At 42.7% G+C, this 15461-nt stretch overlaps 1 protein-coding gene across 3 annotated transcripts in view; it reads right to left on the bottom strand.

Moving 5' to 3' along the window:
- The window catches only part of LOC136358179 (sodium channel protein type 5 subunit alpha-like), a 176572-nt gene that overhangs the window by 61183 nt on the left and 99928 nt on the right, over positions 1 to 15461 (bottom strand). For all 3 annotated transcript variants that reach the window (XM_066314122.1, XM_066314104.1, XM_066314114.1), the window contains one exon: positions 13532 to 13999. In XM_066314122.1, coding sequence (XP_066170219.1) covers positions 13532 to 13999 — 468 coding nt within the window. The remainder of the gene's footprint in view (positions 1 to 13531; positions 14000 to 15461) is intronic.

The raw sequence follows: 15461 nt of genomic DNA, 5'->3' as shown, positions 1-15461 counted from the left end.
TTCAAATGTCGTTGTGTGTTTCTGGGAAATTAATTTAAAATCAAATTACTTGTTTCCTGCTTCAGAGGGCATGTGGTCTAAAATATATTCTAACTTTAATAAATCAAATTATGCATGTCCAACCTATACCCTCTGCATAGGAAGGTACTACACACAATTTCTAGTCACACATTAGCACTGATCTTCATAGGCCAATAACCACTGAGTTACAGGTATGTCTCTGACAAAAAGTAACACTTTTTAAGGCTTTTCAGCAGTCTTAATCTTTGGAAATAGTGTAATATTCAGGAGAGAGGACAGTGTGGAAGGCACAATACACACAACTAAGGCCCTCAGCCAGGAAATGTCCTATTTTTTTTTTTTTTAATGCAATGTGCATACAACTTAGTACCAAGTAATCTTAATGGCATGATATTGGTTATAGCACTGCAACAACAGAAACAATTGTTCCATGTTGAAAGTGCAACACAATTTGAGGTGACGTCTCAAGTTCATTTATGCAGAAAGGTTGTGCACTCAGATTCGTTAGAAACTGTGCACTGTAAGAGGACAGACCCTGTAACTCAGCTGATCTGATGAATATTCTAATTGTTAAGCAAATTATTGTGTTAAGCTAGAGTCAAAGGCCAAACTTACATGAATTCTCTATGTACTAATCCCTCTGTGTGGTACTAAGACCTAGCAACACTTTCCTAGAGACTAAACTCCAGAAAACGTGGACCTGGCTTCTTCCCAAAAATCACACTTGTACCAAGTACCAATTGTTAACATTAATTAAAACAGACGAAATATATCCTGGCAAAATATTCAGACAAGGTTTTCATTCACAGTTTGTGTTCAGACTTGTGCTCTACATTTATAAGCTGGGAGAAAACGAGTAAGAGAAATAGATTGTTCCAAAGAATCTGGTTGTGTAGACTGATCCCAAAAGGAGTGTTAGGGAATCAACTGAGTTTTTGCAGACAAGCAGTGACAGCCCTGGTGAACAATTCTCTTGAGATGCGACAGTCTCACCTCCAGCACACAGCACCTGAAAATCAGCAGAGACCTGTCAGGGGCCAAGGTGCCTTTGGTTTGTGTTGCTTAACTTTGGGCTGTTTGCTTTTGTCCTGATTCCAGATGATTTGTTCTTCTGGCGGCAACGGCAGCAGGTTTATCTCCTGTAAAGCTTCCCACCGTGGGTGGTTTACATAATTCATTTTTAATTTTTGTATCAAGTGCCACGTTGCCAAGGCAATACACATTATGTTAATATTTATCAATTCAGTTGCTTTCTTCATTTGTATAGTAAAAACATTGAATGGTACTAAAACTTTGTGCACCAAAGGGAGGGTTGGGAGCTCAGGGCTGACCTCAGCATAAACCAAAAGTTTGCTCACCTCTGCTCTCACCTCAAAAAAACGGGGTGATTAGCCAACACCATACCAGCCATTAGCACATGGAGGAGGGTGTTGTCCCCTCTCAGGCCAGCTGCAGCATCATGAAAAACAGCTACCAGATTGGAAACATCCAATGTGGGTGACATCTCAGGAGTGCTGGTGCACGGACCCACATACTTGTTTGCTGACACAAGTAAATGCAAAGGCTCCACACTGCGTTGTGTCTCTGAAAAGCACAGATCACCTAATTGTTCCAGGCTCAAACGGGGATTAGTGCAAATGCCACTCCTCTGGAAAGAGGAATTGCTGCTGGCAAAACAAGGCAAATACCTGTCATCAGCACGGATTCACTTTATTCCTTCCCCATGGAAATATCATTTTTTCCATTCTGTGCAAACAAATTTAGAAAGAGGATCCCAGGACTTGCCTTTCGGATGGTGGTCGGTTCAAATGGGTTCTCCTGATGCTTCCCTCACTCCCCAGACCGTGACCCTAACTTGTGACATTTGTTCCCTGATTCCCTGGCAGTGGCTGTTGTGAGAAAGAAGATGTGCAAATCTTTTGATAACAGGAAGCTTCCTGTCCCAAGCAGGTGGGGAGGAAAGAAATGGGAATTGGCTCTGGGACCCTCCTCCTTTGCCATTGTCACTGCAGAGCCAGTGAGCAAAAATTATGAAGACAGATGAAGTTAATTATTTTACTATTTTATGAGAAGGATAAGGGTTTTTCCCTTTTTCTGGTGAAACAGTGCAAATGCAAACTGCCTTTTACTCAGTCACAACACAATGGGAAGATTTGATGCCATGTATATTCTCCACTCCCCACCATACTCATGCATCCAGCTGCCTCTTTGGAGATCACTTTTGAGACACTAATAGGAATCCAGGGCTGTCTGAGTTCTGCAGTAACATTCCAGGAATGAGCTGGTCAGGACATCTCCAGGTACACACTCAGGAGTGGAGACTTGTCCTGATCCCCCAAATACCTGCCTGCACACACCGGGCCCTGCCAGTGGGATCCTCCTCAACCATGGGATGTTGCCCATCAGAGGAGCAGCAGGATGCTGACAACAGAATAATCTCTGTTTTAGCCATGAGTGATGCTTTGACATTGAATCTCCTCTAGAAATCCAGTTCCTTTAACATATGGCAACGTATTTTTAACCTGCAAAGTTTCCAGCACCCAAATTTTGGATATCATATGGGGAGTGTGCAGAGCTTTTCACGTATGGTAAACTCAGTTCAGCAGTGTGACAGGCATTGTTACAAGAGTGTTGTTTACTCTGTAAAGTGATTGTTGATGTTTGTGTTCCTCCTTGCAGACAACTATGGATTTCACAAAATTGCTGTGCCTGGTAGCAATTGGCACCCTTTCTCAGCAACAGTTTGCATCTAGTAACTGGCACCCTTCCTCTGCAAAGAAGCCAACAAGTAAATGATGGTGAAAACTGAACTGTTTATATACTACCTCTACATAAGTGGAGAAGCAAGCAGATTGCAGAGCTGCTGAAACACGGTGAGCTTGCATTACTGCCTTAGTGGCACTTGTTCTGTGTGTAAAGTAAACAGGAGACTGCAGTCTGCAGAGCTGTCAGCCTGACAACTCCCAGATATGCTGAATTCAGTCTTTCTGAAAAGCCTTGAAAGATCTGAGCTGAAATGGGAGAGAAATAAATAACCACAAACCAGAGAAATGAATCGTTGCTTCTTATTACCAGAAGGGATCATTTATGATCCTGGTTCTTCCTCTTTCACAAATAAATGTAAATCCTTGTAGCACCAACAAAATCAGTGGATTTATCTTTCTGCATGGAGAAAGATCACCAAACATCAGGAATATTCTCTTACTTCCTAAATATAGGAAGGAGAAGATTAGTATCATTTATTCTGCTAGGAATAAAAGAGGGCTGGAGTGGAGCTGTCAATTTTCAATGTGCACATCTAAGGTTCTCTCTAAACTGCTTTGAAGAATTGCTTCTGTAATGCAGAGTTGCCCCTGCTCAGTTTAATGGGGAATCACAGGAAAACCTGGAGCAATACCACACCACAGCACGAGGATTGTAGGTGAGATACAAAAGGGACTTGTGCTACACTGTGCTCATTTACAAGAGCATTTTATGGGCAAACTACAACATGTGCAATACCAATGTAAAATGTGCCAAGCCCTACCTTAAGGCTGACACACACATCTATCATTTAAGACCTGCAAATTCCTCATAGAGGGGAAGCCAGGAAAGTCTAAACCTGATTATTTGAGACTGGTGATGTCCCCTCCCCATTCTATGCTAGTTGGTCCATATTCCACTTCAGCAGGAACAGCCAGACATCACAGCTTAGTGATTTTTGTTCCATTTTGCAGCATTTACCCACCCCTCCCTGTCATTTCTCTTGTCATTCATCTATGCAAAAGCAGATACAAAATGGTGCAAAGAGAGTAGCAAAACATCAGAATTAGAAGGTGCTGCTCACAATTGCTCTGTGAATCCATACACATTTTTTTTTTCACTTTCTTGATGACTCAGGCTTTGTAGGAACCATGTTTATAAAAATCCAAGCCACTAACACATGCATAAGAGCCACGTGGGCAAAACAGATGAAACACAATAGTCTCTGAGTTCAGAAAGAGCAGAGTTTGTTGCCCAGCCCCTGTGTAGATGATGCCCCCAACCTGGATGTCTGTAGGTCCCAGGTGATGCTCCGTGTGTGCTGTCACCTGTCAGAGTTAAGGGCACGGAAGTCTGAAGTTCTAGAAGTTAAACACAGGTCTTGTCCTCCTGTCTGACCTAAGAAACACATTTTTCCCTCAAAAGTCACGTGGCATTTGTAAGAAAACTCCAGTACCTGCTCTAAAAAAATAATGCACCTGTGAGTACTTAGCTGGATAAAATTAACAGAATCTGGCCATTACAATCCAGGATATCCAAGGCTAGGGCTGGCCAGAAACAAGAGCTGCTCAGCAGAGGATAACAGCAAAAACTCTCCTGGAACCAGCCTGACATGGTATTTTCTTCCATTTTCAATAATCATGAACTAAAACTTTGCCAGACAAACCCCATCACAGCCACTGGTCTCTGCATGAGTGCTGGATGATTTGCAAAATGCCATCCCTCAGAAGCAGCAGCTCAGCAGTGTTCTTTCTTGGATTAATCCAGAATCTTTTAAGCCTTTGAACTCTGGCTGCAGAGGAGAAAGGCATGTTTTTTCTAATGGCTTCTGCCTTCCTGGCCCTAGATCTTTTACCACAGAGAGCAACACACTGCCCATAATAAAACAGAAATTCATTATTCCGAGGGTTGACTTAAAACTTGTCTGAGAGGAAGAACTTGGCAAAAAGATGGACTGCCAAAGTTAATTTATCCTGTTATCAATTCAATAGGCTTAAATAGGCAGTGAAAGCGTTTCATAAGTGTTCATTGTTCAGAGTTCAAGCTAATACCTTCTGCTAAATTGCATTTTGAAGTTTAATCACAATCTACTTTATGTTTCTTTTGGTAATTGGGATCTCTCCACAGTATAATGCGAAAAACTCAAACTAATGGGCTTCTCTGATGGAAGCTTAAATTTTGGAAATTTGCCTTGGAGTGCAGTCAGTGCGAGTGCCTGAAATAACCCAGAACCTTTCACCCAATTAAGACGTTAATATTTTGATCATTAAGAAAGTTTCACATTATTACAGGCAACAGCAACAAAATAATCATTATTCGAAGTGTTATTTTGGAGTATATAATTAATGGGAGCAGTTTTACCCCTCCAACACACGCACGCACCGCCTCACGTGGCACGGGAGCTGTTGGGGAAACCGGCTGCTGCTCTTTTCTTTTTTTTGTGTCCAAAATGTCTAAATGTCGGCATTTTCTTTACCAAAGGGAGAAACAGTGAGAAATGCTCATTTCTGGTCAGCCTTTTGCTGCGGGGAGGGATATGGATACTGGGAAATGGCACGCAGCAGGCTGTGAGTGACGCGCAGTCCGGGGTCCGGGCACTTGTCCAAACGCATGTTGTCAACTCTGCTACGCCTGATATCAGCTCCTTCAGTGCCAGCCTGGCTTTGCTCCCCCTCTTTTCCTTCTCTCCCTGTGTTTCCTGCACCTTAGGCGTTGTGCTGTGGACAAACGTGTCTCCCTGCCACCGAGAACTGAATGAGCACCCTAAAAAAAAAACCCATTTGTTTGTGGTGTGACTGCTCCAGTTACGTCAGCAGGGATCTGACACGGGAGTTTCTGCCCCACTCTGCTGCCACGAAATAAACACAAGCATCTTTCTACAGGTAGAAGCCAAGATGAGGACACAGGTGCTTTAAATCTACTGCTGGGATTTACAGTCCTGTTTCTTTTTTCTAAAGCCCTTGATGCTATTCTTTTGGAGACAATAAATCCAGAAATGGTCTCTTTTATTGCCAAAAATAATTAGCTAATAATTGAGTTCTACACAGTTTTTCAAGGAACACAAAGCAAAACATATGGCTTAAAAAGTGATAAATCCAGGCAAACTATGCACAGAATAATAATGAAATCCCCTCTGCTATCTTACTTAGTGATCAGAAAAATATTGGCCCAAATAAAGATGACAAGAAGGATGCTGTAAGATTTGCTGTGTGCAGCACACGTGGGCTCCCTCTCCTCCCAGTGAGAACTGGGGAGTCATCAACAGGATTCAATGGTATTTTATCCAGTTACGCTCAGGGAGAACGTGTCCCACACACTGGAACTGCAAACAGACAGAATATAAATACTGTTTGAAAAGGGCATTAGGGCTCCTGACAGCAAAGTATATTTCCTGCAGTAAAAGGCTGAAATTAATGTACCCTGTCAAATAAACACATGGCTTCATGGTATCCCTGATTTATAGGTGTTGGAATTATTAGGAGCATAAGATATTGTCACAAACAATTTTATAACAAAATCTTTGTGCACTGGCATTTTTATAGCAATTTTCAATAATTTCTGCTACACTTACATCAACCTGGAATAATCCCATTGACTTCTACAGAATTCCTTCAGGTTTAGAAGCAGGTCTGTAATGAACAGGAATTGTACAATAAAATTTCCACTGTATACAAAGGAAACAGATGTGGCTCTGCATGCAGATGGTGAACTTTCTGTTACCTGAGAAATTACATTCTTTTTTTTTTTTTTTTTTTTCTTTCCCATCTTTAAAATGATGCATCATAGCTAAAATAAACGTACAGGCTCTCTGCAGAAATTAGCTGTAGTCCTTGACTCAGTGCTACAAGAAAGCAAAACCATCATACCTTAATGGTCCTCTCTGACCTCAAAATTATGAATCTCTTACTGGTAGAAACTCGGAAAAAAAAGCCATCAGAAACACTTTCACCTTGTCAAACGAAATGAGTTAGTAATTCTGAAATATATAAGGGGAAGGAGAGAATAAAAGCTCAGGGTTTTGATCCAGTTCAGGGCAATATAGTGACTGAACCAATGGAACAGACACTGAGGGGCAGCCAGCTCTATCTTTGATGTGTCTCCAGAGGCTGTTACTCATCTACAGCTGGAAACCTGTTTTCCCTGGGAAATGTGTTTGGTGAAGTCCAGACAAGGGTATACAAGAGGGGACAACATTCAATTGAGAAAAAAAGCCCATATGATTGAGAGAGCACATTGTGCTCTGGAGCAAAGAATACCCATCCAGAGTGCAAAATCCAGGTAATGACCAGCCCTTGGGTCCTCTGTGCAGACCCAGACCCAAACATCCTGAAAATGCCAGTAGAGCTGCTGCTGTGCCCAGAGTGGTCTAGGAAAATCTCAGTGAGACGTGAAGCTGTGCAGGTGGGAAACTGGGAGAGCCTGTGAGGCAGTGAAAAAACACAGTCCTGCAGGCAATACTCCCTGCCAGGTCAGCGAAAGCTGAACCTCAGGAGACACAGCAGCAACTCTGAGCAGTTTAAGGATTCCTGGAGCCAGGGGCGAGCCTGAGGCAAGAGGAACAGGCCAGTCCTCCTTGGGATGGCACAGACTGGCTGTGGGGGGAACTGGGAGCTGGGCAGCGAGCACTGGAAGGCACATTCCTGGGGTGTGTGTGCCCGAGGCCGGGCCAGGGAACAGGCAGCCAGCACTTTCTGTATGACCCAATTAGCCACTCCATTGGAACAAATCAATAATGGCATTTGCTGGAGAAAAGCAAGGCCCAAGTGCTGCTGGCTCGGCACGGCGCAGCAAGTGGAGGCACAAAGGTGTGATCTCCAAGGGAAATCGGGGTCCACACTGGGCTGAGTGTGAGAGGTGGCCATGAGCAGCAGAGCCACCAGCCACTGCAGCACGGGTTTTCTCCTCAGTGGCATGCTGGGTGACCATAAACAAGAGGTTTGAGTAAGGCAACACACGTAGTAACTCAGTTTAAGAAAGGGCAGAAAGATGTAACATGCTGGGCTGACTCAAATGAAACTCCCTGGAGTCTGAGCCCAGACTATCTGACCCCTTTGAGTTTCCTCAGGACTCAGCCTGATGGTGACTTAAATGGAGAGAGAGACAGCTTAGATACATCGTCCAGAAAGTAATTTTAGAAATACAAAAATATAACAAACAATAAGGTGCCCACTGTAATGGAGTGAACTGGATTAAGGCAGTAACAAGGGGCAAAAGGCACGAGGCCAAAGGTGGAGTCTAGGGACAGACAGGGGCATTTATGAACCCTGGTGTGGGAGGGGAGTTCAGGTGTGCTCTGAGGGGAGGGTCCAATGGGGGACAATGATTAAAAACACTAAAATTCTTGTACACAAAAATCAACCTATGGTAACACGGACAACTGAGAACTTTCTAGTAACAATTTGCACAGAGAGCATGTCAATAAGCCTTTTGCTTACGGCACTGAAAACAGGGTTTCTTTCCCAAGGCATCTTTCCAGGGTTCTCTTTTTCCCTGGGAAACTGCCCTTTACACTCAAATGACAAGGAAAGGGTAGAGACATCTTCTTAGGTGATACTACTAAAATTTCCTGCCTGTAGGAACACCTGGATGTAAAAAACGGATGCAGAGAGTGAGCCCAAAAACCTGAACCTCATGGAGACTGTGGTAACACGTTCAGGATAGAGTTGTAAGTGCAGGATGTGGTACTTTGGGGGATGATTTAGGACACCCAGCATTACTCATCTGGAACCTCCTTTCCATCCATTTATCACAGGATTCCTCTGAACCAAGAAGTGATGTCACTGTGAAAAAGGCACACACTGTTCTGGGCTACAGCTGTGGGCCACTTGAAACAGAGGCAAACCTAAAGCAGAAATTTTTGAAGATAAAAGCTTTGCACTTAGATATCTAATGTAAATGGTACAAACCCCTTTGATGTCTGAACCCTTCAATGTAGCTAAACTACAGGTAAGTGGTTGTAGAATCCATTGCATTAGTTGGACTGGACTGTGCACCTTATTGTCCCCATAATCTATTTCTTACTTCTTCAGGGGACTGAAAGGTGCTGCCACATATGAAAAGATGGTCATAAAGCAGTTACAAGACACTCTGTGGAGGCTCAAGGTAGTAACTTCCACATTTTAATCATCTAAGAAGCCAAAATGAGAAGCCAAAAGAACCTCAAGAAGATGCAACCAGTACATCACTGTGGTTGCTGCTGAGCTTTTGGGAGCTGTTTTCCTGCTGGGACAATCCATATTTTACATGTCAAAGGAAAAAAAATTGAAAGAGAGTTATTCTTTTTCTCTTTATGAGGCTAAAATCATTAAATCCTTAAGAAATCTTGTGGATTGAGAGGGAGAGACTTCCCTAGCACTTCAAACAGGCCAAGGAGAAGGGGTTAGGTAAAGACACAAACTAAAATGCTGCTGTGGCCAGCAGCAACACACATATCACACACAGCAGTGACAAATTAATTTAGCTCAAGGCAGCTCCTTCTCAGCCTCACTCCTCGTTTCCTGTCCCTGTGCTGGCTTTCATTGTTCTGCTTTTCATTTGGATCCTTTCTCTGTGGGATCTGTGGGCTACAGGTACGTGTCCCCTGGCTCTCTGAGCTGGCAGAGCATCTCACTTGCATCTCAGTAATCAAAGGAGATTTGGGAGCCATCAGGTGGGCTCACCCCTTCAAAACCCTCTCAATGACAGTGCCACAAATTGGTAGCTTTCAGGAAGACGGCTGCTGCCAGTGCAAGCTTTGATAATGGAAATGGCAGCTGAAATTTAAACTTAGACATTTCCATTACTCAGAGGAAAATGTGCAGTCACAGAAGGTTTTCTCATCAGCTGAAATTTCAAGCAATGCTCTGGGGCCCATTTCTCATAGCCACAATGGCTTATTTTACAGTAGTTTTGTGACTTTCTGGGACGAGCCTGGCATTGGCACAGGAGCTGTAAGCTGAGATGATCCTCACCCTAAAACACCCCATTGGGATCAATAACTTTGTGGTTCTGCCCAAGACCATCATCCTTTTTGCCTCTCTCTTAGACTGGACAAGTGAGACTGATGGAAGCACAGGATATCTGGTTTGGGATGTTCAACTGACAAAGAATGTGTAAAGGGTGTGTAAGGACTGTGTAGGTTTATTAGCTGTGCACTGGAGAGGCATTCATCCACATTATCCCTTTTTATGCATCTCCTGTCACCTCCTCTTCCATGCTCTTGCACCAAAATCCACATGCAGGAAGAGGAAGATACGTTCTGGCAATGCTGCCAAAGGGCTGCTCAATTCCAGGTCAGCCAACAATTTTAAAGGGAAGCAGGGTACATTGTCTTCTCCTGAGAAGTAAATGTACACACACACACACACATTCCCTTTGTGCATACTAAAATATTGAAATATGTAAAAATATGGATTGTAATTAGGGGAAAGTTGGAATAGATTTGAATGTTTAGCATACCCTTGGTATTTCTTGTTTGGTTTCTGTGTGATGCCCTCTGCACAAAATGATACTTCACCCTAATTGTGCCCTCTCAGTGCAATCATGTAAATTTTGCTCTTGTTCACGTTGTTCTTCCTTTGGGAGCTCTAATCTGGTTATCCTGGACATCCTAGAGGGGAGGAGGTAAGGACACCCACGGAGTTGGGGCTTGCAGGATTAAAGCTTCTGTCAGGGAGTGAGAAAGTTTATTCCCCACAGTCCCTCAGGGATGTCCTTGGTAAAAGGGTCAGCCCACTGTAATGCCCCACAACTCAATATCCAGGGAACTGGGATTTCATATCAACCTTCAGGTACAATAATTTCTTCTGCAGAACCCACATGTTCATCAAGAGAATTTTCCTCTGAGTCCAGATATCGTACATCTTTGGAAGGGGCACCAGTAAAAAATGACAGATCTTAGAATTTGTTGGCATCTGCTTTCTCATGGCTCTGCTCCTTTTGGAGATATTTACAGCTGTGCAAATTTATTAGAGTTTTGCAGAAAAGCAAATGCAAAGCTCATCACACAATTATAATTTCTGCTGTTAAGCTTCTTCCTATTTTTGTTTATTTATTATGCCAATGCATTTTGAGTTTTTGAGTTGGAACGCCCTTGTACACACACACACATTCTCCCCTCTAGGAATTTGTTAAAATTGGTTTCTGGATATATGAACTCGCTGCTTGTTTGGACCTTTTCAGCAGTAGACCCTTCAGACCTGCAGATAAAAACTATAAACCATTGATCAGGGCTCTGCACAGGGGAACAGCAGTGACCTGCAGCAGTTGTTTGTCCAAGCCTGAAAAGGGCTAGTGACAAAGCTAATTAATTAATTTCTCAACACCACGACTTCTGTTTAATGCACACGCCAGCAGTGAACCACATCATTCCACTGCAATCCAAATATCTCGCGGTAATGCAACAACGTTCTTCTAATATTTGTTGAGAATTTCATTAAAAGATACAGTGGGAAAGCACATCTTGGTTTGATTCTCCTACTGGGTTTTGTTTCCCCTTATTTTGTTTCACTCTGAATCCCCAATATTTCTATCACACGCGATGACGTTTCAATATTATTGAAGCTATTACGAGTTTTCTTAATATTTCCAAATCAACTTTCATTCATAATATTGTTTCAGTGAAATGCCTGTTTTTCTACATCTCCTTCTCTCATGACTAACAGATCTCACTAAAGCCCTAATTCCATATTTACAGCATAAAATGATGGTAACCTGTTCCTCCCACTAATTTACACACCAGCACATAGTGTAGCTAAAGAAAAATCAGTATTTCTACACTTTTAAAGCACATTAAGACATAAAAATCCCAAGCCTCTCATCTCCTGTGCTGGGATGTATCTTGAAATTGTGAATGTTAATATTTATCCTGAGAGAGGAATGATACACTAGTGCAACACACACCCCTGAGCATGCACAGGTACACACTTTCAGACCCTATGGACACTCAAGTGCAAAGTTTCAACAAGCTTTTGCTTTCAAGGAAAAGGAAAAAAAAATCTGAGAGTGTTTGAGATTGTTACCATCTGTCAGACATAGCAGAAAGGTGTGGGCATTTTGAAAGACCAAAAAGAAAAAAAAAATGCCAAACTCAGAATTCCATAATTCAACATATTTATACACTATTATCCACATACACAGTTGGCAATATTTCCAGATCACCTGATACTAAGGAACAGTTCTGGTTTAAGATGTGATAGAGTTACTTTTCTTCCCAACAGCTGGTACAGGGCCATGTTTTGGATTGAGAATGAGAATAATTGCTCAGAATATAAACTGGGGGGAAAGCTGGCCAGGGGCCACTGCCTGGGACCTGCCTGGGTATCAATTAACAAGTGGTGAGCAAATGCCTTGAGCATCACTTGTTTTGCATATTCTAGCTCCACTATTATTATTATCTCTTTCTTTCTTTTCCTATGAAACTCTCTTTATCTCAATTCAAGAAGTTTACTTCTGTTTTTTTCCAATTCTCTTCTTCATCTACTGCATCCCTATTTCACTTTTTGAATGTTCACTGCTTGTTGGTTCAAATACAGCCAGGGAATAGAGAAGGACTTCAAAGAGCAAAAATAAATATTATTCATACTACACACACTGATCCACAGATCATTTCAATAAAATAGTCCTTAAACAGACACAAAATACCCCATACTAAGTGTTTACCCCAAAAAAATGCAGACTTGTCTTTTTGTTACCTAGGTTTCTATATGGACAGTGGAGCTTGGTGATTAAGTTTTCTGACCTCCTGCTGTTCCCCCCTCAGTGAGATGATCCTTGTGAAAGACTTTTTGGTGAAGCACTGCCACTGAAGAGATGTCCACAAGGCAGCAGCAGAAATTAACTTTTAGCAGCTGATTTGTGCCCAACTCCTGACACAGAGTACTTTCTTAGTGCTTTTTTACAACAGTCCTTCCTTCTCTAAGAACTGCTTTGCTTTCAAACTTTCTTCTCCTCAACCATGAGACTGAGGATCCCTCCTGACAGCTGGATCTGAAGCAGGAGCTTTGATCCAGTGTCTGCTGAACTCCGTGGGGTTCAGCCAGTGTCAGAAGGTGCTGGATCAAGGCTGGAGAGTCTGGAAAACATTAACTAGATATGGTGTGTGGAGCCAAGAGATAAAGTAGTAAGTAGAAAAGGGAGAGTGGGAGAAGGAGAGAAAAAACCCAACATTCCCCTGTAGATGCTTTTTTTCATTTCATACAACACTTCAAACTGAACAGGATTTTCAGCCTTTACTACTGAGTGCTCTGGAAAAAAAAAAAAAAGAAAATCTGCTATGTCACACCCAAGAGCAGGCAAATAACTGTTTCTCTTGTCAGAATACAAATAATAATACATCTTCTCTCTTTCTCTGGTGCCTTGTCATATCATCCTCTCTTTTATTGTATTTTAAAGAGAACTACCTGGCCCGCAATTCTCGTTGCACAAAGCAAACCACGACAGTGCTCATTTTGAGAAAAATCCTCCACTAACCTAAGATTTGTTCTGTAGCATTCCCATGATTCAGCTGAAAGGGAAAAGAACCAGTCTGCTGTGTGAGAAAGGATTTAATTGCTCTGGTTAGAAGAATTAATCTAGACAAGCGCAAATAACACAAAGAAAGGAAATTCCTTTTGTTGGAAACTGAATTTTGCTCTTGGATATGCATCTGTAACTTCTTCTGAAGTTAGCAGCATATCAAAGGCAGGATTAAGCCATTGGATATTTGCATCATTAGCCATGGATCCAGACCAAGGGTGGGAACAAAGGGCATCTTCACAAGCTGAAGTTAACAAACATTTCAGTCACTTACCTGCTCCATTTCTGTAAAGGTGCTCTGCTCCTCATCCTCCTCCTCGATATCCGACTCTCCCACAGCAATGGGAACACAAATGGAAAGGTCAGGATTGGTCATGAAGTCATCATCCGTAATTGCCGGGTGCTTCTCCCTGTTTTTATTCCCTCCATCCTCCGCGTGGTTCTCCTTGTGGTTCTCCATGTCCTTGCCGAGCTCGGCGGCGCCGTGACTGTTCACGCAGTTGTTGAGGGCTCCAGGGTTCTGGGCAGCGAGTTTCATCATGGCCTTCTTCTCAGCCGTGGTCTTGGGGTGCCTGAGGACGTTGCAGCAGAAGTTCCAGGCGGCTTTTTTGGCATACTGGAGGCCCCTGTGGATGCGGGCGAACGCCAGCTGCAGGTTGTTCATCTCCCCGTCCTCGTCCGGGGCCGAGAGGTTGTCAGCGCTGAAGGAGCTCAACAGCAAGGCAAGGAACAGGTTGAGCACCTGAAACGAGTGGAGTTAAAAGGAAATCTGTGAGGTTTGGATGTGGAGGGAGTGTGTTTGGTCCTGGAAACAGGAAGGGTTGAGTTTCGTCTCGTCTGTGGCACTGTAATACTATCATGGAAATCCCTCCAACTGCAAGTGGTTTCAGCAGGAAAAGCAGTCTGTAGGCATTTTCAAACACACTGACCTCAGGTGCAGAAGTTCAGCATGGACAACAACACACTCTGACATTGCCTTCCCCTCTCCCCGCCCCCAACACCCCAAAACGTGGAAAATAAAACATAAAACTCAGAAACAGAATACAAATAAAAACCCCAAAAAGCTCTGGGAAGATCTCATTGTGGCCTTTCTGTGCTCAGACAGGGTCTATAGGAAAGATGGGGACAAACTTTTTAGTAGGATTGCTGTAACAGGACAAGGGAAATGGCTTTAAACTAGAAGAGCAGAGTCTTGGACTAGATTTAGGGAAGAAATATTTGAAGGTGAGGATGGTGAGTTAGAGGTTCCTATCACTGGAAACATTCAGAGTCAGGTTGTATGGGGCTCTGGACAATCTGATCTAGTTAAAAATGTCCCTGCTCACTGCAGGGGTTTGGACTAGGTGCCCTCTAAAGGTCCCTTCTAACCCAAATCCTTCTATGATTCTATGATAATAATGTACATAGGCAAGTCACTTCAACCAAATTGTACATTTGGAATAATTTCTAAACATTTGTATGTATTTTCACAGACAGTCTCGTTTTAAATATCCTCTGGGCCATGAGGAAAATCTATTGTGACTGTGAATAAACACCTCAGAGGTCATATAACTTCAAAAATTTCTCCCTCCAGGCTAAAACAAGCCATCACAACCAGATTACCATGGCCAAATCTGCACAGGACTCACTCCCCAAGCAGGCTTGTTCCTGAAAATGCTGTTTCTAGTCAGGAAAAATAACTATTTTAAGATTTTCACAGGTCTGTGAAAAGATCCAAACTGAACCTGAGATTGGGAGTTACCTTCCCCTTGTTCTTGCCACTTCAGAACTCTCTACTTTTCCTGTTAGTGTGTGGCAAGATTAGACACAATTATGCATTAACTGATGTATTTGATGGTTTAAACTTCTTTTTACACCCCTACCCCAAATAAATACAGTTATATCCAACAAATAAATCTAGCTTGTTCTCAAAGGCCACCTCTAGTAATACATCTTACAGGCTGGTCACCAGTTGCTATATACTGAACATTACGTCTGCTCATGGTCCAAGAAGAAATAAATTACAGCTTTTGTGCTGGATTTGTCAGGGCAAAAATTTCACACTGGAGGTGGATGCTTGGGATGACAGGAACAGGGCAAAGGTGACTCAAACCAATATCAGCTAAAATATATTTACCCCTAAACAAACCAATCCCAAATTGCCTGGTATCAACTCAACTGCTGCCTTTACCAGGTGAGTGGGTGCCAGCTCTGGGTACAGCCAA

Source organism: Sylvia atricapilla, chromosome 1, assembly GCF_009819655.1.
Source record: "Sylvia atricapilla isolate bSylAtr1 chromosome 1, bSylAtr1.pri, whole genome shotgun sequence".
NCBI lineage: Eukaryota > Metazoa > Chordata > Aves > Passeriformes > Sylviidae > Sylvia > Sylvia atricapilla.
This window is presented reverse-complemented; position numbering and strand designations above follow the sequence as displayed.